Here is a 24,127-nt window from a genome sequence, read left to right as displayed (position 1 = left end):
CCTACCCTGGCCCAGCTATCCCGGAACAGCTGCTGCTTGCCTTGGGGACCCACAGGCTGTAATTACTACAGAGCGACTTCCTTCCCCGGGAGGAGGAGGAGGGTGAGGAGGGTGGTGGGGGGGAGGAGGGGCCCCAGCTAGGGCGCTCAAGGATTAAAAAGCAGCGCGGGGAGGGCAGGGTTAAAGAGGAAGCCTTGGGGCTGGGGGGTGGGAGAAATGGCCTGACCCTTCTGAGAATGGTGGGCCAGCTGGAGGCTGACTGGGGGGCAAGGGCATCACTAACCTGGCAGGATCTCGGAAGAGGAGGAGTCAGCGCCTGGAGCCTTCCCGGGCTCCGCCCCATCCCCTGCCCAGGGACTTGAGCCAGGGCAGCAGCTTTAATGAGGAGATGCTGCTGCCGTGACTCAGCCCTCCAAAGGTGCCTCCATTTATTTTATTTTTCCATCATAAAAACCCGAGCTGCAACTCAGCCAGATTCCCTGGCCATGGGGGATGGGGAGCATGGGAGTGACAGCAAGGCCTGCTGAGGTCTGACTCCCACTGGCCCCAGTGCCCCTCTTGGAGAGGAAAGTTAATGGGTTTCCCTGGCGGGTCCCTACAGGGAAAAAGGGCCTGGAGTGGGCCCATAGGGATCCTCCCAGACCTGCCCTCGCTGCCTCCGTCTCCTGTAGGAGGGAACCTGGGCGCCAGGCTTTTCATCTTGAAGTTTGCTCTGACATCTCATAACTGAGCCAGGGCTGGTTCAAGGGGCCACTTCACAGTCCCCAGCTACCTATCTCAAATGCTCTCTTCCAAAAAAAAGGTCCAAATGATGTGCTTCTCACCTCATCCACTCAACCTGCCTACAAGATTGCCCCACTGGACCCTCCTGGTAAAATCAAATTGGGAATCACTGGGAATCAGAGAGCCAGAGACCTTAAAGGTCATCTGATGCTCAAGTCTCTCCAAACACACAGCCAGCCTCTGTTTGAACGGTTCCAGGAAACTCGCTACGTCCAGGTGAGCCCATTCTGTCCTTGGCTCTGACTGCTCCCTCTTGCCAAGATGGCACTGAAGCACCTACCCCCTGCAGCAGACTGGCAAAACCGGTGCCCAACCTGACTGCAGGGATTGGCCCCAGCTTAGACTGGTCGAGTGGGTGGATCTGGCCAAGTGAAGGACTGAGGAAGGAAAATCGAGGGCAACCTGCTCTGCCCCAAACCCAGCAGGGGATCTCTTCTTTAGAAACAGCACCAGAACCTGTCCAATCCTCAATACACACCGGGCCTAAGGTGTAACCAGAGCCAGCAAGGTTCCTAGAAGCCTCCACTCCTGGCAAGGGGCTGGCCTTGCACAGAAGGCTCACAGAGGTCCCGAGAGTCTGTAGGCGGGCTGACAGGGCAGCAGGGCCTGAGCAGGACACACAGAGGCTGGGCTGGGAAAGCTGGTTTTTGCCCCCAGGGGCCAGACACCACCTGGAAGAAGTCTGTAGCCTTTTTTTTTCCCTACCCTGAGACTGTGTGCCCTCCCAAGCTCTCGTGGCTACTAGGAAATTCTACTCCAAGAACCAAGCTACTGAGCCAACCTGGCTCAGCTCCCTTGACCCCATCCTTCCTGGCCTCCTCCACTGCTGAGGCCAGCAAGAAGCAATGGGGGATCTGTATGCAGCGCAAGGGGGACTCAGCCTAGAGTCCCAGCAGAGCTTAATCCAGGGAAAAAGCAGCAGGCCTGGCTCAGCGAGCAGCACTGATCCCTCTCACTGACTCTCCGCTACAACTTGGCTATGGCCGTGGCGCCAATTGGGCAGTGCAGCCCCTCATCAGCTCCCCCTGCGGTCCCTGGCCTTCCCTTTGAACTTGCCTCTTTGGCCCTTCACCTGTCAGAGTCTGCCATGGATCCTCTGATGGACAGCTCTAACCCTGAATGGCTCCTCCCCTTCTTTTCAAGTCCCCCCTAGGGAGAGTGGGACAGTGAGAGCCAGATCCCAGAAAATCAAGGGCAAGTTCCTTTTCAAAGCTCTACTGCTGTTTTGCAGCCATGATCACCTGGCCTCCTGTTGTCCAGGGCCTAGGGATCAGCATAGTGGGGGCCTAGCCCTGGGGAGCTTCCCAACTGCAGGAACGACCTACCTGTGTCTGAAAGCTTCCTCCTGCCTCCCCTCCCCCCTCCTCCAGGGAAATCACTCTAAAAGGGCCTAATGGAACTATGCCCTCCTCTCTTCCTCTCTCCTGCCTCCCTCCCTCTCTTTCCTTTTCCTTTTTTTTATTAGCATTTGTGGAATTTATTCCCAAACTCTCCTAATCTTCCGTACACAACCATTTGATTTGCATAACCCAACCCCCTCTCATAAAAACTGGCTGCTAGTTTAATTAAAAAATGTAAATTTGCTGTCATCTCGGGGCCTGGTGAATTAGGACGACATCGGCATTTTTTATTGCTAAAGACGTCCAGATTGATCCAGCCCTTGGCTGAACTATGGCGGGGGGAAAAGGGATCCACGTGCCCCTGAGGGTCTGGAGGTCCTGCTGTCTTCTCCTGAGAAGACTTGGTTCTCCCACTACTGAACCGCTTAGAGCTGGAGCACTTCAGGACCTGGACCTGTCCGAGGCTGGAGGTGATGCTAACCCATGATCCTATGCTTACTGGGTCCCTGGTGCTTCCAGCCTTGTACTGTGCTAGAGAGGCCCTGGGTGGCAACTGCCCAGAGTCCCACAAAAGAAGAGAGCCCCTCACCGCACCAGCAATGAATCCTGGCCACAAATGAGGCCCCTGGCCCTGGCTGTGTCTGGGAGTACATCCCAGAGGTGGAGGGAAGATGGCCATGGAGTTAGCCAGAGATGGCTCAAAGGGGATCTCAGAGTTCCCACCTGCTTCCCTTTTTTTGTAAAGAGGGGAAAAAAGTGTTTTTCTTCTGAAGTTCTGAGATTAACTGAAACTTCCAAGTTCAAAGAAAAGGCTGAGGTGGTATCACCAGATGACTCCTCCAAGAAACAGTCAGAACTTTGACACCCTGGACCTCCCCTCACTGACTGGCCAGAGCCCAGGCCTGGGTCCTGCTGGGAGTGCCTCACTCCAGCTACAAGAGGGACCTGCTGACCTCAGAGGCCCTTCTAGCTTCTAGGAAAAGTTTCCAGAGCCTGTCCCTGGAGTGCTGGGAGCAATGAGTCTCCCTAAGGCCCAGGAGAGATGCTGCAAGAGAGTCTGTCACCCACAAGCCCAGGAAGTTCTCTCCCTAGCCAGGGACACCCTGGAGAAAGGGCTTTGAGGTTGTGTCCCCACAGTAGACTGGGAAGGACTGGTAGGTGTAGGGCAGGAAGATGGAAGCCAGCTCCAGTTGGTACCCAGGCTGGAAGGAGGAATACGAAGAAGGCCCCGCCTTCCAGCTGAGTAATACCTGGGTCTCGTGTGCCCGCCCACAAGCAGAGGCTCGCCTGCCCCAGGTAGGGAGTGGTGCATTACCCAGCCCATCTGTAAGGTCTGCTTCTTATAGGGATGGGTGGGGGCCCCATTTCGGAAGAAAGGGGTTGGGGCCTGAGAGGGAGGTGATGAGACACCTGATTAGAGGTGGGGGCGGGCTCCTCCTCTGTGGGAGTGGAGGGCAGGGAGGGGCAGGGAGGGGCAGGGTGGCAGCACAGGCCTTAGACACCTTCACCACTTTGCCCAGCAGGGGGTGCCACACCCTTCCTGGGCACAAAGGTCCTCAGGACCTCCACATCAGATACACCAAGAGCACACCTGGCTGGACACTGTCTTAACACTCTGTGAACGACCCCTTCCTCCCTCACATATCCCCTACTTCAAGCCAATCACCATGTCACCACCCTGGGCCCCAAAGTACAGCCTTCTAGTCCTCTCTGCCCAATTCCCTTTGACCTCAGAAGGTCAAATGTCAGCTCATGGGTCCCAAGGGACAATACTATGAACTTGGGCCCATTATAAACAACAACGCTAATAGCCACCAATACCACTTATCCTTCTAGGAATGAAACTGAAGGGTTCAGAGGTCAGTCTCAACGAATTATCAACCCATTTATTACTGAATTCTTTTTAAAAACATTTAGGAAGAAGCCAGCTGCTTTCGTCAGCCTGGGATCTGAGGGTCCCGGTCAAAATTTGGTTTCAATAGAGAGGCTAATGGAAAGACTGAGGAGCTATGGTAAATCTCACTCTGGACTTGGGTTGGAACCCCAGATGGGAAATGAAGAGAAATATTCAGTAAAATTAGATTAAAACCAATAAAACACCCAAATCTCTGGCTACACTCTGCCTCAGGCCAGCACCGTGCAATCTGGAACCCTAGCCAAGGCACCATCTAGGCCCCCCCCAAAACCCAGAGGTCCAAATTTATAGTAGTTTATTTGGTCTACCCCCCTCCCAGGATGGGGGCTAAAAAGGGGGATGGAAGAGAGTCCTGGGCCCAACACTTTGAACTGATAACAGCCGCCTCATCCCACGGATTCCCAGGTGAAAAATACTCATTAGCCATAATAAGCAGCTTGATCATCCGACACTGCCTTGTCCCAAATAAATTAAATTCCTTTACCTTGAGACAGTCGCCCCGAAACCAGACTAACCACCTTTCCCAACAGGACGCTGCTTTCAAAAACTAAACCACCCCCCACTAAAAAAAATAAAAACACACACCCCACAGCCAGACACTCAGAGATCTTTTGCGAAGGGGGGGGGGGGAGAGAACACAGAAAACACACGGAGCCATTCAAAAAAACATGGAGAACAAAAACCCCCACGAAAAACCCCTAAATCCTTTCCCTCGGTGCCCCCCAGCTCCCTCTCCCCTCTGTTCTTTCGTAATGACAAGCATCAAATTAGTCATAGTCACTAAGCAAGTAACAAATAACAACAATATCATCCGCAGCCTCGCAATCCAGAAACCAGGGCGAGAGGCGCGGCGCCGGGACCCCCTCCCGGCCACCCCCGCCCCTGCCCAGCTGCCGCCTCATTGGGCTAAAAATAATAACTTCCGTAAAAGAACCGAAAGAAAAGCGAAAGAGCCTCCCCCGGTTCCCACCGGCCGGTACCTGTACCAAGATCCATTCTCCTCTCTTTGGTCCCAAACTCTTCGAGGATCGCCGTCAAAAAAAAAAAAAAAAAAGAGGAAAGAAAAAAAACCATCTGTTTAGTCTCTCGCAATGCTCCCCACTCCACACCCCCTGCGCCCCCTCCGCCCCCTCCGCTCGCCGCGCCCCCCATCGAGGGGCGGACACGTCCCGGGACCCGGGGAGAGACGCGAAGGGGGCCCGGGGAGGGAGAGCGAAACTTTCCCTCCCTCCCTGCCCGCTCGCTCTCACGCTCCGGCATTGCGCACGCAGAGCGGCTCCGCTCTGCTCTCGAGTTTATTAAACTAAAAGAGAAACTATTTATAGACGCGGCCGGGGTCCCGGGGCCTGGCCAGCCCACGAGGCCGAAGGGCGCCCCCGCCCGCCCGCCGGCCCGGCTCCCGCCGCCCCCGCCCCGCACACGCCCCGCGCCCCGAGCCCCGCGCCCCGCGCCCCCCGCCCCGCGCCGGGGTCGCAGCCCCCGCGGCGCGCCCCCGGCCCTCCCCCGCCCCACTCGGGTACTCACCATAGTCGGAGAGTCGAAAGCCGAATTCACTTAAATAATCAACTTTCATAATACTTAATTAATGCCTAATTGCAACTGATTACTCCCCGAATAACAAGTTGTTTTAAAGCCCTGATGTCATTGCTCCTGACGGTAACACTCAGGGTAACAGTTTGGCAGGAGGGAGCGGGCGGGCGGGAGCGGCCCGGGGCGCTGCCAGGCGCCGAGGTGATTGGCAGGGCGGCCGCGGCGCCGCCTCCTCGGGGCCCGGCCCGCGCCGCCCCGGCAGGTGAAAGAGCAGAGCTCGGCCCGCCCGCGCGCGCGCCCGCGGGGATGCCGGAGTGAATGGGCTCGCGCTCGCCCGCCCCGCGCCCGCGCCCGCGCCCGCGCCCTCCCACGCGCCCGCTCCTTCACGCGCGCGCGCCCCCGCCCGCTCCCTTCCACGCGCCGGCTCCTTCGAGTGCGCGCCAGGCCTCCGCGCACCGGCCCGGGCGGCCGGCCTGCGCGGCTCAGTGACTCCCCCAAACCTCAGACTTCGGGAGGCGGGAGGCGGGGACTCGGCGGGGGGGTGGGGGGAGTGGCGGGCCGGGGCTCGGCGGCCGCGGCTCGCGACCCCGCGCCAACTCCGGCCGGACGCGGGCGGGCGCGCGCTCCCCTCTGCGCTCCGGCCGCGCGAGCGCGACTCGACGGCGGCGGCGGCCGGGCTCCCTCCCAGGCGCCGGGCGGCCCGGGGCTCGCGGCGCGCGCGGCCGCGCAAACTTTTCCGCGCGGGCGGGCGCAGGTGTGAGCGCCGCGGGGTCGCGCCGCCGGGCCGCCCCTCGCGTGTGGCCCGTGGGCTCTGGGTGCCGGGGCTCCGTTTCCCCCTCGTACCCGAACCTCACGCTGCTGGAGGTGTTGCTTTTTTTAGCTCCAGGAAGAAAAAACGCCGGGGTTGGTGGGGCTGGGTGTGTCGGGAAAGACGCGCGCCGGCCTCGTGCGGCTCCACACCCCGCGCCGGCCCCGGGCTCCGGGAGTGCGGGCACCCCACTTGGCATTGGCTTTGCCTTGAAAATGGGCCCTGGTGCCCTCCCCGCCCGGGCCCACCCCGGGCCCGCTGCACAGCCCTGCTCTCGGGGCCTCTTTCCTCCTCCTGCTCGGAAGTTCAGCCCCCAGCCCCGGAGCTGGGACTCGCGGGGGGCCAGCACCTCCTTCCTCCCTCACCCCGCCAGGGCAGAAGCTGGTACCTGAACTCCGAGCACCATCACTTGGGCTTGCTTCCCGCCCTCTCGCCTCCGCCGCCGGCCCTGGCAGATGGGGCACAGGCACCCCTCCACCAGGGAGCCAGCGTCCTGCCACCTGCGCCTCCATCCACTCAGTGCCCCTCCTCCTCATTTTCTCCTAGAGAAGTCACTTTGGTGGATCTCTCTGCCATGGCCCCCCAGCCATCCCTGCTGCCACCGGATAAGCTGAGATTCCTTAAATTTTAGGGAGCCAACTTGCTCACTGGGCCCGGGGGCTCAAGGAAGGAGGCAGCCAAGCTCGCAGGAATGTGGGCAGCTGTGCTCCCGCAGTACCCGGATCCAACTGCCACCAGTCCTCCCTCCGTCCCTTTTGCGTCCGCCCTTCCTTCTGTTTCAGGCGAGGCCACACCGCCTGCCTGCGGTAGGAGAACAGGACCCCGGGCTCGCTCTAGGCATCGGGCTGTCTTCAGCAAAATGGCATTGGCCTATTGTTGCAATATTTCTATTTTGCAAAGCCAAGGGCCCAGGGAGGCCTTGGGGCAAAGAACTGGGGGAGTTAACAATCCACTCTCCCTCCCACTTTCCTTTATTTTTCTTCTTTTTCTTGGATTGCTCTTTACCTTCGAATGGCCTCACCGGGGAGGTTGGCATCCCTCGCTTACTTCACTGCTCTCCCTGATGCCTTCTTGGCATTCCTGGTTGTCACACAAGCCTCCACCTTTCAGGCCTGCCCCATCCCTATGTAGGAACCTACTGGTGGAGGCCCAGAAGCTTTCCTGAGTGTCCTCTGGCGCTAAAACTCTGAGTAAGGGAGCAGAACTCTTTAAAACAAACCAAGCCGCATGCTACCCAGGGGCTGGTACAACTGCTGGCCCAGGGCAGCCAGGCAGTAGAAGGACCATGAGCTTCTGCTCCCCATGCAGGATCTCAGGACATCTCTGCGTCCAGGACTGCTCCCATCCATGACTTCCCAAAGCAAGGTCTTGTAGCAACAGACCGACCGTCAATCCCAAACCCCAATCCTGAGCGTCTGTTTCCCCACCTGGGCAACGGGGACGCAGAAGGAAGCCTGAAGACACAGGGGCAGAAGCATTTGAGGGCGTCTGCATGTATGGGGAGCTCCCTGCGTATGTGACCCACAGGCCTGCTGGCTCCTTTTGAAGTCCTTCTGGGGCTTCTGCTGATGGTGATCAGGGCACGGAAGGACCTGCCTTCCAGTCACTGAGGCAAGGCCAACTGGATTGGCTGCACAGTAACTTTGAGGCCCCTGGCGGACAAAAACTGGGGAGGAATGACTGAAGAGAGAGAACTAAGAGCGCTGGAAGGAAGGCAGAGCAGGCAGAGCTACCCGCCAAGTGCAGCCAGTGGTGGAGGGAGGTGTCAGCTGCCCGGAGAGACTCTGCTCTGCCAAGGCGATGGCAACAACCAGCTACTGTAGGTTTAAGAAGTCCTGCCCAAGGGTGAGGGGCCTTTGTGAACAAGACCAGAGAGGCACAGCAATGAGGCCAGCTTGTGTTCTGATTTGAGAAGGCCTGAGAAGAAGGCCGAGGCATCAAGTTCAGTCTTGGGTGTGAGTCAGAGGCCGCGTAATGGAGGGGTCCCAGATTTCGATCTGTCTCTTTCTCTTTGGGTGTGTGCTCGTAGAATGGGGAGAGGCCCAAAACTCTGGCATCTATGGCCCATTTCTGACTTGAGGATCCTGATGTGATGATATCTCCTCAGACCCTGAGGCCAGGCCCCAGTGAGGACATTTGTGCTTGGGACTTGGGGGACAAGCAGCCCAACGTCACAATTTCTCCTGGTCTTGAGGCCCTGGGCCCAGAGCCACAAGCTCCTCCTTACACACCTCACCTCCACGGGAAAAAGTAGAGACCTGCACAGCGATCCCACCCCCCAGGCCCTCGCATGAGTCCAGGAGAAACTGTGGGCTCTCCCCAGGCAAGCCTCAGTGGCTGGCTCCCAGTCCCCTCACACCCCAGCTTGCCCACTCATTCTCTCTCCCTCCCGAGCCTGGGGCCTTCTCACTCACCAGCCTGTTTACACTCCAGGTATCTCATGCTTTATCTGCTCTCATTTTGAATTTGTAACTTTCACATAAACTTAAACAAAGCTCCTTTTGTTCCTGCACCCCACCCCAGGATCCCAATAAACTGGTTCCCTCCGAGGCGACTGGGCCAGGGCACAGAAGCCTTGGCCAAAGGACTGTGTGTGCATGTGAGCAAGCATGTTCGCACCTGCGAGGGAGTCCGTGTGCTTGTGTGTGAGTGCGCTCCCCAGGCTGACGGAGGGAGGGTGTCAGGGCGAGCAGTGAGCAAAGTGTGGACGGGAAGCATGGCGGGGACAGAGGGCAGAGCCCAGATCCCATGGCACAAGGACAGGATAGTCGGCCAGGGCCCGAGAGGCGGTGGGCCACAGAAGGGCGGCTGTCAGGGCAGGCGGTAAACAGGGACGAAGGAAGCAAAGGGCAGAGAGGAGCGGCAAAGTGGGTGGCGGAGCGAGGGGCTGAGGCCAGGCTTGAGCTAAGTGTAAGGCAGATCCAGGGATTGCATTATGGTGGTATAGGGGCTGGCACAGCCGCACGCTTGGCCCCGTAATCCTGTTAGCCAGCAATCTCCATTCCGAAAGAGCTTCATTTCTTTGTGAATATTTGTAAACTAGATATCTAATGGAAAATTATAGGAAAATTATAGTGAAATTCATGACGGAGAAATCCGATTATCCCTAATTCAATTATGCCATCTTAGCCCACACAGCACATTTCCCATTTTTTTCCCATAAATACCGATGCCAGGGGTCCCGGTAATCAAATAAAATTGAAAATCATCTTCCCATTAAATTCAATTAGCCGCAATTTCTAAAGCCTATCAGAGATTTTAATTACTAAATTATAAAATTCTCCAATGCTAAATTGAAACAAAAAAAATTGCACATCCTTGTATTTCATAGAAAAAAAAAAGGGCCAGCAAAATCCTTGAAAAATGCCCTCCTCTCTGTGCCCAGCTCCAAAGCAGGTTCTCTACCTAGAGGGACCTCGCATCGCTGCCTACTTGCCCAGTTGGGGATGGAGCCAGTGGGCAGAGGATCGGGGCCCTGTCAGGGGAAGGGCTGAGGCACGTTCATTTAGCAGAGGGGCAAACCACACCTCCAAACCCGTGCAGCTCGTGGTTGGGCTGACCCCTGGAGAGGACCTGCCTTCCTTACTGGCTATGCTGACTCCTGAGAAGCCCTCAACTCTGTCCCTAACCAAGAAGTCTATAATTGCCACCTTCTTGATCCTGGGACTAGGCTCAGGCTCAGGTCACAGCTTGGCCTAAGGGCTCTCCTGGTTCTAGGGCAGCAGACCAGAGGCAGCTAGCTTCTTACCCAAGCGCCAGGTCTCTAACCACCCTGTGGGGGCCCCCAGATGGCCTGGGCTGGGTCAGAGGTGGGAGGGAACCGAGCCTGGTGGCGAGGGTGGACAGATATCATGGATGGTTACATGGCCCCAAGTCTTCTCCGGAGCATTGCCAAGGGCCCTGGGCCCTGGTGTGGACCACCCTCCTGGGAGAAGAGCTAAAGATGAACGTGGTCCAGATCTGGCCTCTCCCTGCATTCCTAGCTCACTCTCTTGGGGAAGCCAACAGCCCTGAACTGGCCAGAAGACCTACCCCTGCCCCAAGGGAGAGCACACGCTTTCACCCATCTATTTTTAGGAAAGTGATGGCCACAACCTCAATGGGAGCCCCTCCTCCCTCCCCCCTCCCCCACCCAGGCCACTTACCCTGCTCTAAAGGCTGCTCTAGTTGTCAAAAGAACCTGGGGAGGTGGCATCAATGGTGGCATAAAGTGACCCCAGGTCTGAAGCCCAAGGTGGGTGGCTGGATGGGCAGCTGATGGCCTGGCAGTTTCGGGGCAGCCAGCAGTAGAGTTGCGGCAGCCCAGCACCCAGGGAGCAGGTTTAATTTGCCAGGCAGTCAGGAGTGCCAGCAGGGGAGGTACCCGCAAAACAAAACAAAAACAAAAAAGTTAATTATCTTTGGCTTTTTCTTAATAAATATCCAAACTGGCCCGGCCGGATCCTCCACTTTGGAGGGAGAGACAAGAAGGAAAAAAACCCCAAACCAAATCCAACAGGCAGTCCTCTGCTGCCTACCTTTCCCTTTGTCTCTCACCCTTGTCTTTATCTCTTATCGGAGGCAGGCAGTTTCACATTAATTCCCAAATTTTGCAAGCGCAAGAGTGTGGTCAAAAGCCTTTTTTTTTTTTTTTTTTTTTTTTTACATTTTGGGGTAGGAACATGAGAGCAGGATGAAGAAAGAGGTAGGTGGGAAGAAAAGGGTGAGTAGGAAAAACGACAGAAGCGAAGGAGAGAGTGCGAGATGGAAGGAAAGCCAGAGAGTGATTCAGGGAGCTGAGCTAGTCGCGTTGCCCCTGTGGGCACGGCCCAGCCTGTGGCCCCAACCTGGGCAGGGACCTGCTCTGGAATGTTGTGTTGGCATTTCATTTCAGTCACAATTATCGGCTACAGGAGATACGGGGATTTCTCATTTTAAAATTCCGAAACCACCCAGGTCTCACTGGCCACCTCAGCTCCCTGTGGCTGCTGGTTCCTGTGCCAACCCTCCTTGCCAGAAGCTGGGCTGGGGAACAGGAGGCTCAAGAGGAGGGGAGGCTGGCTGCCCTTCTGCGGGTGTGAGGTTTTTCTGTATGGAATCGCAAGTGTACCTGGGGAGACAGATGCGTGTTGCCGCCTGGGCCTACCTGTTCGGTTGGTGCTCATACACGCCTGAGCCCATGCTATTGGAAACATGCGTCATGGCATGTGCGTTGGGGTTGGGGAGGGCAGCCAAGACACAGGGCAGTCCCTCACAGAGCTGTGGCTCTGGAGACCCACGACCTCGGTTCAAATCCCAGCTCCATCACTCACTGGCTGTGCAACCTTCATCAGGTCACCGATCCTCCTCTGGGCCTCAGAGGGAATAGTAACTAGTGACTGCTTAAGGCTGGGGGTCGAGGGGAATGCAGAGAGACTGCTAATAAGTCCAGGGTTTCTTTCTGGGTGATGAAAAGAGTCTAAAATTAGATGGTGTTGATGGTTGCACAACCCTGTGAGTTGTACACTTGCAAGTAAATGATATCTCAATAAAGTGGTTATTTAAAAAGTGGGGACAGAAGGGGGAGTGATGATAGCATTTACTGCATAGAGTTTTCGTGAGGGCATGCAGTAGAGAGCCTGGCACAGAGTGAGAGCTCAGTGAGAATTAGTGATTAGTGACTAACGTGGACCTAGATGGCTGGCCTAGGGCCTCGGCTGGTGCCCATGAATGTATACTGCTGGTGCTTACAAACGTCTACCTGGGCCCCCGGTGCCCAGCCAGCAGGTTGTCAAGCAGCTGAGCTGCCCCTGTACTTTGCAGGGCTCCTGGGTGGCTGCTCCCTGGCAGGGATGGGAGAGTGCATGGCCCTCCTCCTGCTTCCCTGCCCAGGTCCCTGGAGAGGAGGCTGCCCACCGTGGCAGGCAGACTGCCGTTCACTCTCCCCGTCTCACAGAGCACTCATATTTTCCATGTGCAGCAGACCGTGAATTCACCTTCATACTAGTTACAGGGTTATTTAGCTTCTCCTGACACTGACAATCACCAAACTTTAATTCGCTGCTTGTCTTCTCCCTGCTGCGCCCTCTGCCCACCCCCAAAATCCCTAGGAGAGGATGGGAAGGACCCAGTCCGGCCTTCTCTTGCCAAAGCTTGCCCTTCGGAGTGATGGGAGTGATGGTGGGGGGCGGGGAGTTGGTCAGAAGATGATGGGCAGAGTGGGGGGGGCAGAGACCCGTGCGGAAGAAAGGAAGTTCCAGGGCTAGGGGACCTTCCGTCCTGCTCCTCTGGCCTGACATTAATGTATTCAACCCGACATCCATCCTGTTATGAATGAAGACTCAGCAGACGGGGCTGCGCTTCTGAGGGCTGCCAGCCCCAGCCAGGACCTACGGGCCAGGACTCGCTGAGCTCTCAGGACCAGGCCGCTGGCATGAGCTGGCTCCTTCACCTTCTCCTAGACAAGCAGGTGCCCATCAGGGAACCGACCAGAGGGAGCTCATTCTTACCAAGTGAGAAGCCAGCTCTCATTCTTTCCTGCCTCCCCCTGCTAGTCTCTTGTCAGGCGGAGCCATCCCGCCCTGCAGCGGCTTCTCTCCAGCCTACTTCTCTCTTGCTTACATCACGTCTCTCTCCCCTTGATGAAGGCCGGTAGATATGTTCAAAGCTAGTCCCAAATCGGATGGGAAATAGAGACTCTGAGACATCTCCCACCGAGCACCCAAATCACAATCCCAGGACCGGTGCGGGAGAAAGGGCCCAAACTGGGTATTCAAGCCCCTGCTCCCTTGCCCACTGGGAGAGGCTGCTGCTGCCCCATGCCCATGACCAGCCCCAGCAAGGTCTTTGTCTCTCTCTTCCCTTGGCTTCAGCAGATCCCCTTCTCTCAGACTTCCCTGTGCTCCCACACCCTTTCCAGTAGTGGGCTGAGCTTCCAGAAGGTCCACAGAGGCCTCCAGTGGGTTCAGGGGCCAGGAGAACCCAGAGGGCTCAGACTCTTCAGCCATCCTCTACCTCCTGATCAACGCCATCTTTCCCCCCAAAGCCGCCCAGGCAAGCTAGGGAGCCAAGGCTTGCTCTGACAATCATTTGGTGGAGCCAGGGGACTCTGATTCCCAAAATCTAAGCTGGGCCCATCGTGCAGAGTCCCAGAGGCAGAGTGCCCAGCTGAGAGGACTCACGAAGACCAGAGGCCTGGCAAGGACCTGGGCCGGGAGCTTGGAAAAGCAGAGGTGGTGGGGGGCAGGGGGGTGGGCAGAGCCATGAGGGGAGAGGCAGGGAAATCCATGGAGGGATCAAGCTGTGTCTGCTTCCTTCCAGCCCAATGCCACTGCCCCACCCTTGCCGGTGGGGGGAAGTGGCCACGATGGCCTGGGCAAGAGAGATGTCAACGGGACCGATGGCAGAGATGGGAGAAGGGGCTTGTTGACTGCAAACTGTCCATTATGGCTCAGATTATAAGCATATTGCGCAGGGCTCTCTGCACGAGGCCGAGGAAATCCAATACGCTGAAAGGTTAATGCAATCAATTAGGGTGACAAGGAAGTAAAGTAAAGCCTTTGGAGTAGATGAAAAGGGGAGAGAGAGAGAGAGCGCACCATGGAGTTGGGGTGCAGTTGGTGGTGGGAAGGCGAGGAGGAAGAGAAACTAGGGGGACGCAGAGAGAAGGCTGGAGGGGGAAAGCGAGGTATACAGGAGGCTGGAGCCCATGGAGAGAGGACAGTGAGGGAGACAGCAGCCGCCAAAGCAGCAGGAGAGGGCGGCCAGTGAACTGTGCCAGGACGCAGCTCCCGTCTCAGACCTCTGACTGCTGCACAGCTTCATTTCCTTCCCCTCCCCCGTCCTCTCTCCCTGCCAGCCTTTCCTCCCCGGCTTGGAGCCTGGCTCACAGCACCAGCAATGTGTCAGAGTGTCCCTGGTCCCTGCCCCTGCGCCGAGCAGGTGCCCACCACGTGGCCTCCTGCTTTACTCTTCAGCAGCAGCAGCAGCCCCAACACAACCTGCACAGCCTCCCCCCCCCCCCCCCCCGCCTTCACCCCAAGCATCCTAGTTCCTATTTGCAACAAGCCTATGACGGGAGAGCGTGGTGTGGTCGGGACCCCTTTTACAAGATGGAGAAACTGGTGCTCAGAGAGGTTACGCAGCATCCCAGGCCCCGGCGGCAGTCGTGGAGGACCCAGGAGCCTCCCCTTCTCCAAGGAGTCAGACGCAGGGGTCCTGGGACAGAGGCGGGGAATTCCGTGGAACCTGCCCAGGGAGAGGAGGAGGGAACATGGGGACTTCCTACTTGTCAGGCCCCAGGCTAGACACCTTTGGCTACATGAACTCACTTACTTGTCCCAATAACCCTGCAAAGCAGATACGCTGCTCACCTTACAGCACAGGAAACCGTGGGTCTGAGAATCTGCTAATGGCTACAGGATAGACACACGGGATGCGGGGAGCAAGAGCTTGAGGAGAGGACAAGAGGGGACTTTCAGGTAGATGGGACTGAGCAGAGGATGAGGCCCTGCAGAGAGGAGAGAGAGAGAGGGCGGCCCCCATAGATCAGGGCTGCAAGCAGCCTAGGACCTCAGGACAGGGCTCTCAGACAACTGCCTGGGCCCCTCAGAGCAATCCCACGGAAGATAAGAGCGCAGGGTGGAATGATGGTTGCACAACACTGTGAAAGTTCTTAAGGCCAGAGAACTGTATACTTAAAAAGAGGGTTACAACGTTAAATTTCATGTTTTGTATATTACCACTTAAAAAGAAAAAAAGAGCAGAAGGCAGGAGCCAGAACCTCCAGAGCAGGAGCCAGCAAACTTTTTCTGTTAAGGGCCAGATGGTAAATATTTCAGGCTTTGTGGGCAAACATCCTCTGTTGTAGCTACCCAGCTCTGCACTGTAGAGTGAAAGCAGCCATAGCCAATGCGAACACTAGTGGGCGTGGCTGTGTTCCAATAAAACTTTATTTATAAGAACAGGCAGTGGGCCACATTTGGCCCATGGGCTGTACTTTGCCAAGTCTTGCTCCAGAGAATGGCAACACCTAGGGCTGACTTTCAGGGTCAGGGATGCCAAGCTCTGTCCCACTGTCTGGGGGACAGAATTATCCAATCTGAACCTTGCCAACAAGTGGAGGAAAGGGATGGGCAGAAGTCTCAGGAGAAAGTCAGGCTTTCACTACCAGCAGGGGATGCAGAAAAAGAAGGGAACAAAAACAAGCGCTGGCGTGGGAAACTGATGTCCAGCAACCCATCTGTCCCAGCCCCCGTCATCCCAAGAAGCCCTGCACTGTGCTTCAGATGCCCTGGATGATATGAAAGGTGGAGACTTGCAGCTCCCACCACTCTAGGTGGCTCAGTACCGTGAGAGAGGTGTGAGGCTGTGGCTAAGAGAGGAAGACGGGAGTGGAGTGGCGGGCCGGGCTGGCCAGCAGGGACGCCAGGGGAGAGGAAGGCGAGGAGAGAGGCCTGGGGAGCAGAGCTGTAACCAGGGTGGTGCTGGTGGCAAAGGGAGGAATCCACGAGGCCCAGCGAGAGCGCAGGGCGCGGGCCGGGCCTGCCCTACACTGGCCGCCTCTGATCACGTTTTCAGGGCCACTGCCTGCCGGCACAGACAATGCTGGGGGAGCCTTTGAAGTCCCAAAGAGATGCCGCGGTGGGAGCCTCTTGAATCCACCCCCCCACCCCCCACCCTCCTCTGGTGGGGGGGGAGGGGGCCAGCAGGACAAAACCCGGAGCCAGTCGCAGCCGGCCCAAAACGCATGAGACAAAGGGAAAACAAACAGGTTTGGAGCCAGGCGCACGGTGCCGTGTCTGTCCCCCGCCCCGCCGAGCAAGGATGATGGATGGCTGCAGCCAGCCGGCTCGCCTGCCGGGCAGGCCCCGCTATTTACATAACACTGGCGTTCCACCGGTCACCTCTGACATGGCGCTGCCTGGGGCCTCGGCCCGGTGGCCCTGAGGTGCCTGGAGCCACTTGGCAGCCCTGAGGTTCCTGGAGCCACTTGGCGGCCCTGAGGTTCCTGGAGCCTCTTGGGGTCTGGGGCAGCCTGTGAAGGCCCAGCCATGCCTGGGGAGCCCGGGGCCTGGGGAAGGGCAAGACAGCGGCCTGCTCTGGGCCCACGGCCTGAGGCCTCTTCCCTGCCAGCCTCTCATGGAGGAAGGAGGAGGCCACTGGGGGCCGGCAGCCTCCTTGGAGAGAGGGCTTTCAAGCCACCGGGAGCCTCTAGGAGAGCTGGCAGCGGCCACCGCAGCAGGCACACTGAGCTGCAGACAGCTGTGCATGGCACCACCGGGCAGGCGAGCCCCGGCACCTGATGCCGCTTTGCCCAACATTGCCTTGAACACGGTCGGTGCCTAAAGACTGCCATCCAGATGTTCCCAGACCCTTTCCAGCTTAAGAGCCAATCTGAGACGTTCCTACCGAGGCCATCTTTTCCACCAGGTTCAAATGGGCAACGTGGCTCCAATTCTCTTAGTCTTCCCAACCCTTCCTGGATGCTCGGCATGACCAGCCCCAGGCCGGGGTTCACCGGTCAGGGAGAGGACGCAGGATGGGGAAGTGGGCTCAGGCCTTACCTCGTGGCGGGTCCTAGAGGCTCCTCTTGCACAGTAGGGGCGTCACTTCATCCTGAGGAGGGAGAAAGAGGAGCCTGTTAGTCTTCTGCTGTATGCCCAAGGGCTCTCTGCCACCTCTGGGTGGGGGGGGGGGGCTGCTGGTCTAGGGTCAGCCAAGGGGGTCAAGAATTCAGATACACTGAGTGAGCACTGAGTTTGTCAGGGGCTGATCACAGTGGAAATAGGGTCCTCAGGACACCCCTAACCAGAGATCAATGGCAGAGATGGGAGCGTGAGGGTGGAAGCAGTCCCATGAGCTGAAAACTGAGCATCGGGGCCTGCGGACAATGACAGAATCCAGCGGCACCCACTCCTTTACTCTCTTCCCCTGGTCCCTGAAAATAAAAATGACACATGTCAAGCTGTTCACTACAGCAAGTGGATGACAGAGGGTCAAGGGTGGACCAGGGGCCATGGCACTGAGAAACCTCAACTCCCAGGAACAGGCTGCTGACATCACCTTCTACCCTGGGGTGCTACCCACAAGGCACAACAACCCGCAGTGGGGCCACATAAGGAGAGGAGTAAACAGTGCGAGAATGGAGGTCTTTAGTCAACTCATACTCGGCCCAGCCTGCCAGGTTCAGGCCCTGCTCCTCAGAGTGAGTCTGGAGAGCCAGGGTCAAATGGGACAGACTCCCTATGTGGATGGAAAACCCAAGGAGCCCTCTGCCTGCTGACCAGGCCCCCTGCCCTTGCCTGAGCCAGGCCTGGCCACCCTCCGCCCCACCCCCACCCCTGGGCCTCAGAATTCTACCCACATTAGAAATGAGTTTTCTCTATTATGTCTTTTCCTCCCCACTCCTTCATTTGAGGCTTATCAATGATGCACGAGGAATAACACCAATTTCCTTAGGCTGTGTAATCCCCAAATCAGCTTGGGGGATTGAGAGAGGTGAGGTGACCTTGTGCAGGGCTCGGGGAATGCCACCCAGTCCTTCTGCCCGCCCGCCTTTCTCAGGACATATTTAGACAGATAATATTAATTGTACTTGACACGTCCTCTTAAGGAGGGCTGGGTCCTCTGCCAGCTTTTGCTGCCTTCGCTGGGTTGCCTGGGCAGAGCCCACCGTGCTGGACACAGGGCTCTGGTGGGCATCGAGCAAGTTAGGGAGGGTTGCTCCCTGGGCCCCTGAGACCCGCCCATCTAATCCAGATGGTGAGAAGCTGAGGGTCTGCAGAGAGCTGGGCTGACGGAGACAGGGGGCAGCAGAGAGGAAGGGGGAGCCACGCCAACGCGGGGGAGGGCGGAGGTCGGAAGAGTGGGACAGGGAAGAAGCGGGAGAGGAGAGCGGAGGAAGTGGAGGCCAAGCAGGGCTGGCCACGGGGCAGGCGATGGAGACCTGGCGCTCCACTGCCAGGCGCTGGCAGGCGTGGCTGTCAGAGCTCACATCCCAGCCACCCAGGGACCCGGCAGGGCGGCATCACTGTCCTGTCCATCCCACACTCGTCTGACTGAGATCTCTCAAGGCGCCCTGGCTGGCCTCCCTTGAACCCCCAAAGCCCCCCAACTCCACAACTCCAGTATCTCCCTTCCAGCACCTTTTTCTCCCCTCCCCTCCTCCCCGGCAACTGTGCATTTATTAATTCATGAGGCACTAATTAGTTCTTTGTTTAATTTTGTGTTAAACAGACTGACCGGAATGATAACGACTTGCAGCTCAGTGTTGCCGTCCCCAACCAACCCTGTTTTCTGACAACAAGGGAGCGAGGGAGACCGGAGCGCTGAACCCAAATCCCTCAGCAGTTGCACTTCATTAAGTCAAAATGTGACAAGAAGCTTAGAGAGCAACTTGCAGATCTGATCACACGGAACAATCGGGGAGGAAACTTTCCAGGAGTTGGTCGGGTGGAGGAGGGATAGGGAGGGGCAGAGATGTTTACTGGGTGGGGACCAGGAGGTGAACTGAGGTTCTGTCCCTCAAGCGCCCCAGGAGCAGGTGGCCTGGTTGACGGGAGCAGAGAGGTGGGATCTGGGTGGGATCTGGGACACTGGGTGGTTTTTGAACCCCAGTGGGGACCCGAGAAGTTAAACTTCATCTCTCTATTCTTGCCCGGGCATCTTCTCCTGTCTCTCTCTGCCTCTCATTGCCCCTGATGTCTGGTTCTGGGCCGTGCGAGGGAGTGACTGGGCACACCCAGGGCCCCAGCAAAGAACCAGAAAGTTGCCTTAGTTAAGGAAGGATTCTGTAAGGCCAGGGGAGAGGCATAGAGCAGGGAAACACAGAGGGGAGCGGGAGCCCCTACACTTCCGAAGGCTGAAGTTAAGAGCACCCTTACTGGCTCGGAAAGAGAAGTGACGTGCTCAGGAATCATGACTAATGTATCTGTTCTCTGCCAGCTGTCCACCCGCCCATCCATCCACACTTCCGTCCATCCATCCATCCATCCATCCATCCATCCATCCATCCAATGTTCTTTATCCTAAGTGCTCTGACCAGAAACTGAAGACCAAGAGGTTGAGGTACCCAGCAAATGAGAACCAGAACCAGAAAATGAGAACCAGAACCATGCCACGGGCTGTAGTGGCTGACCGCGGGCAGACTAACGACAGCAACTGCCTGCGACCGCTCCCTCCTGGCCGTGTGAAAAAGTAGATGGCCGCCCCCGAGGTGTCAAGCTGCTAACCCCCTCTGCTCACGGCATGAGTGAGGACCGATGGGTCAAAATCAAGCCCTGCCCCACCCGGCCGGGCGTGGCTCAGTGGTTGAGAGTCAACCTAGAATCCAGGAGATCGCGGTTCGATTCCTGGTCGGGGCGCATACCCGGGTTGTGGGTTCGATCCCCAGCGTGGGGCCTGTAGGAGGCAGCCGATCGATGGCTCTTTCATCATTGATGTTTCTCTCTCTCTCCCCTCTCCCTTCCTCTCTCTGAAATCAATAAAGATATATTAAAAAAAAAAAAAAATCAAGCCCTGCCCCAGTCTAAAGGTGGGACCCCGTCCCCCTTTCACCTGACCCTAATCTCCAAAGACGTGCCTATGAATGAGAACATGGAGAGGGAGAAATAAGAACACAGAGAAGCCACAAACGTGAGCCCATCTGTGCACGAGGATCCTGCCTCCTTCTCCACGCTGGCCGCCGCGCCTGTCCAGATGTGGCCTGACCGTCCCTCTGAGAGCCTGCCCAGGCAGCCCGCCGGCCAAGGCAGAGTCTGCCGGTCAGCCCTGCCCCAGCCTTCCCGTGGCCAGGCCCAAAGCACGGTGGTCTTCCACTCGAGCCTGGAAGCCCTGGCCTGGCTTCTGTTAATTTGCTGTTAGGCTGCTTAAGCAAACCAATTAAAACTGATCATTAATTATAAAAGAGAGCAAGAAGAGAGAGGAGAGGGTGGAATGGAGAGGGGAAGAAGGAAGAGGGAGAGGGGGTTAGAGGAGGAAGGCCCGGGGGAGCTTGCAGGGAGCCGAAGGTGGGGTCGTGGGCCTGGGAGCGGGGAGTGACCAGAGGCTCGCCCAGCATAGAGATGCTGGAGTGGAGGGAGGGCAGGAAGGAGGGCAGAGATGGTGCAGAGGGGCTGCCATGGGCCAGGGGGAGGAGGGCAGGGGCCGAGGGAAGGGTGAAGAAGCTGCTGGGACCAGCGTACCAGGACCTGAAGAGGCCTTATCCATCTGCAGTCCCCTCTGTGGAGCCACCAACATCCCAGGACCTGGCTTCTGAGAGTCTCACCCCGGCTCCCAGGCCCCATATTTATGAGACTCAGCTGATTATGCAGCACCGGGCCAGGCTCCTTCTCCCTGCACCCCTACCTGCTCCCAGCCCTCTCAGGCCGCGGAGGCTGGAGGCTCGGGGCAGCTGTCGGCTGCCCATCTACCCCCCAGCGCTGCCTCCTGCCCCCTTCCCCCCTCCTCACACACCCTCTCCCGGGCCGGGCCTTTCAGAGGGGGCTGAGGCCATGTCAGCCGGCAGCTTGAGAAGGGGGGCAGCACAGACAGCAAGGGGCAGTGTCATGGAAACGGGCACTTTCCCCAAGAAATATTCTGTTTGGCCTCCTTCCTGCATTGAGGAGCTGTCAGGAGCCTGAGTGAGAGCCACACCGCCCCGGGACCAGGCGTGACAAAACCTATTTTCTGCCTCAAATTTGATTGATTAAAAAACTTTTTAGGAAAACCATGTTAAAAGAGTGGAAAAAGAGAGAGGGAGGGAAGGAGGGAGAAATAGAGGGGACAAGAAAGGCAGAAGAGAAATCCAACCGGGGGAGAAGGGCCACGGAGAAAGGCCGCAGGCAGGGGCCGAGCAGTTACCCCGGCAATGACGCTGGGGGATGCGTGTCAGTGGGACAGCCACCGCGTAACCAGGCAAAACAGAAAGGTCAGCGGAAGCCCAAAACTTTTCCACAGCGGTCAGGACAATGACGGCCCGAGGGCCCCGCGCAAGCCAGCAGGTGCCGGGTCTGGACGACGCAGCGGCCAGGGTGGGGTGCCTGCCCCAGCCTGGGGAAAGGAGCCAGCACCCCAAGGCAGGCAGGTGGCGGGTGGAGGGGGGCCGCCAGTACCAGGAGTCGAGCAGGTCTCGGGATTGGCTCTGGGAGTTTGCAAACACAGTCCAGGCTGGAATTTGGCCGGAATCCTGAAAAAGCTGTCCAGGGTCAAGAGGGAGGCTCCGGTAGTTCGGGGACAGGCAAGGGGTTTTCCCACCAAGCCCTGGCTCAGGGAACATATTTTAATGAATAAATAAGTAAGCCGGGAGGTACCCAGCTGACCCCCAACCTGCAGCGGGGAAACCTTCGCTGGTTCAACGGCAGCCTCAGGCGTCTCGCTCCCCTCCGGCCCCATCTTAGACTGGCCAGCCCTGGCCCTCAGGTCCTCTGCCGGGTGCCGCCCTGGTCCCATGCCTAGCTTGTCCTCTCTTCTCCCACCTCAGAAACTGAGACAGACCTGGCCTGACTTGGACGGGATGGGAGACCCTGGCTGACTCTCTCAGGGCTCCCTCCAGGAAAAGAGCCAGTCCCCCCACCCCTCCCGAGACCCCACAGGAGGAGGAAACTCCTCCATTTCCCAGAAGGCAGAGGTGCCTCAGCTCTTCCTGGCAGGACCTGTCCTCTCCCTAGGGACAGGGGTCCAGGTTGGTGGCTGTTTGTTTTCCTCTGTCTAAGGGCCTTGGAAATCGAGGTGAGGAGTGGATCTGGCCAAGGAGTCAGCAAGAAGATTTCTCCAAGGTACTGGGAGGGGTGCCCGGCAGTGTCCGTTCCGGCCTTTGCCAGCTCAGGGCTCAATTCGGGTGAGGCAGTGCCTCACTGGACAGACAGGTGCGTTCTGCAGACAGATGCACAGAAAGACAACACCGCTCCGGGCCTCGCCCCAGCGCTCCGACCCCAGGCCTCTCCCCATCCCTGTTCCATGGTGATCGACAGGTAGTGATTGAGCACCTACTGCAGGCGTGACACTGTGCTAGGCATGAGAAAGATAAAACAAGTGGCATACAAGACAGAGGGCTGAGTGGATGAGCCTCGGGCTTGAAGCCTCCCTCTGCCACTTACTGCCACCTGACCTGCTGGGGTCAGCTCTCGGCCTCAGCTTCTTCTACCGAAAAGCGGGCATTCAAGAGTCCCCGCCTCCAGGGTAGTGCATTCAGTACATATGTCTCGAGCACCTACTTTATGCCCAATACTGTCCTAGACCTGGAGAGCAGTGGTAGACTGAAGGCAGCCCTCATGGAGCTGCCGTTCTCTTGCTGTATGAAGACAATGCTCAGCGCTGTGGTCTGGCACATAGCAAGTGCTCAGTAAACACTACCTGCTTTAGCTTTCAAGGTCCCTGCCTTTAAGAAGCCAGGGAGAGATCTAGCAATTCTACTCCTAGGTTTATACCCAAGAGAATGGAAAACAGGGACAGAAACAGAAACTTGCTCGTTAATGTTCACAGCAGTTCTACTCACAATAGCCAAAAGGTGGACACGACCCAATGTCTGTCCATCAACAGGTGGCTAGACAAACAACACGTGCATAACCGTACAATGGAATATCATTCGGCCGCAAAGAAGACCGAAATTCTCATCTATGCCGCCACACGGATGGACCCTGGAAACATTTGTGCGCGGTGAGGGAAGCCAGGCACAGAAGAGCATAGACTGCGTGGCTCCGTTTCCGTGAAATGTCCCGAATAAGCACATCCGTAGAGACAGGAAGTAGGTGAGTGGTTGCCAGGGGCTGGGGAGGGGCGTGGGGCGTGACTGCTAAGGGGTACAGCGTTTCTGTTTGGGGTGGTGACAAAGGCCTGGAACTGGATGCTGGCGGTGGTCGCGCAACATTGTAATGGTACTTAATGCCACTAAACTGTGCTCTTTCAGATGGTTACAGTGGTAAATCGTGCGCATTTTACCACCATAAAGTAAGGGGAAGGGGGGGAAGGAGGAGCAGCAGGGAGAGAGAGGACGATACCCCCGCGTGGAAGCCAGCACAGGTGTTAGAAGAGCCAGGCAAGGGGGCGGGAAGGCGAATCCTCGGTCTCAGGCGGGTCCCGTCCCTCCTGTCCTCCAGACGGCGTGAACTACTACTGGACGTATGCCTAGGGCTCTGCAAGATCTTCAAGGGAAAAGACACTATAGGAAGGCTAGGATGGCTCCAGCGACGGGCCTCCCTTCAGGACATGTCACTCAAGTGCGTGCGATTCTGTACCCCCAGTGCTATCGGTCCCCTGCACACGCACACGCGTGGGTCCCAACACCCATGGCCCAGCCCACCCGTCTCTCTGCCAGGCTCCCACATAACTTTTGCTGCTGCCCAGGGTCTTGGTGCAACAAGCTGCCCTCTGGATGGAGGAGGGTCTGAGTCCATGACTTCCCCACCCGCAGGGCTCTGGGGCTCCCCAAGGTCAGGGAGTTCCACCTGGCAGGGAAAACCTAGGATAACCAGAGCCAGGCCCTTGGGGCAGCCCCCCAGCCCTCACCCCACCCTCCTGCCTGCTCCTGAATGCTGTGCACACAGAAACCCTTGCCTTGGCCCAGGAACTGTCAGGAGATCAACAAACAAAAGCTGCTTCTTGACAGGGAGTCATTTATATTTTAGCTTCGTTCCATTATCCTAACGAATCCTTCATCAGCAGATGCAATATTAACAGCAGAAAATCAGCTCATTACATCTGGGGGGATTTCATCAAGACGGCAATCATGTATGCAGCTCCCCAAGCCTGCGAGAGGCCAGTGTGGCGCTTATTTATTTATTTTGTTACTTATTTATTTAATTTTTTGGGTTCTTT

The 24,127-nt window shown here is 57.4% G+C and overlaps 1 protein-coding gene across 4 annotated transcripts in view; it reads right to left on the bottom strand.

The window, feature by feature from the left end:
* Nucleotides 1-24,127, bottom strand: part of CASZ1 (castor zinc finger 1) — a gene marked incomplete at its 3' end in the record, with an annotated part of 143,596 nt that overhangs the window by 48,166 nt on the left and 71,303 nt on the right. For 2 of the 4 annotated variants that reach the window (XM_081146104.1, XM_081146106.1), the window contains exons 3-4: nt 16,900-16,951; nt 5,019-5,057 (exon numbers count right to left, since the gene is read on the bottom strand). In XM_081146104.1, the coding sequence (XP_081002230.1) occupies nt 5,019-5,034 (16 nt within the window). In that variant the 5' untranslated portion in view covers nt 5,035-5,057; nt 16,900-16,951. Of the gene's footprint in view, nt 1-5,018; nt 5,058-5,562; nt 5,650-16,899; nt 16,952-24,127 lie in introns of those variants that run through there. The other 2 variants (XM_081146103.1, XM_081146105.1) reach the window with 1 other exon arrangement.

The sequence above is a fragment of the Miniopterus schreibersii genome (assembly GCF_964146895.1).
Source record: "Miniopterus schreibersii genome assembly, chromosome: 8".
Classification (NCBI taxonomy): domain Eukaryota; kingdom Metazoa; phylum Chordata; class Mammalia; order Chiroptera; family Miniopteridae; genus Miniopterus; species Miniopterus schreibersii.
This window is presented reverse-complemented; position numbering and strand designations above follow the sequence as displayed.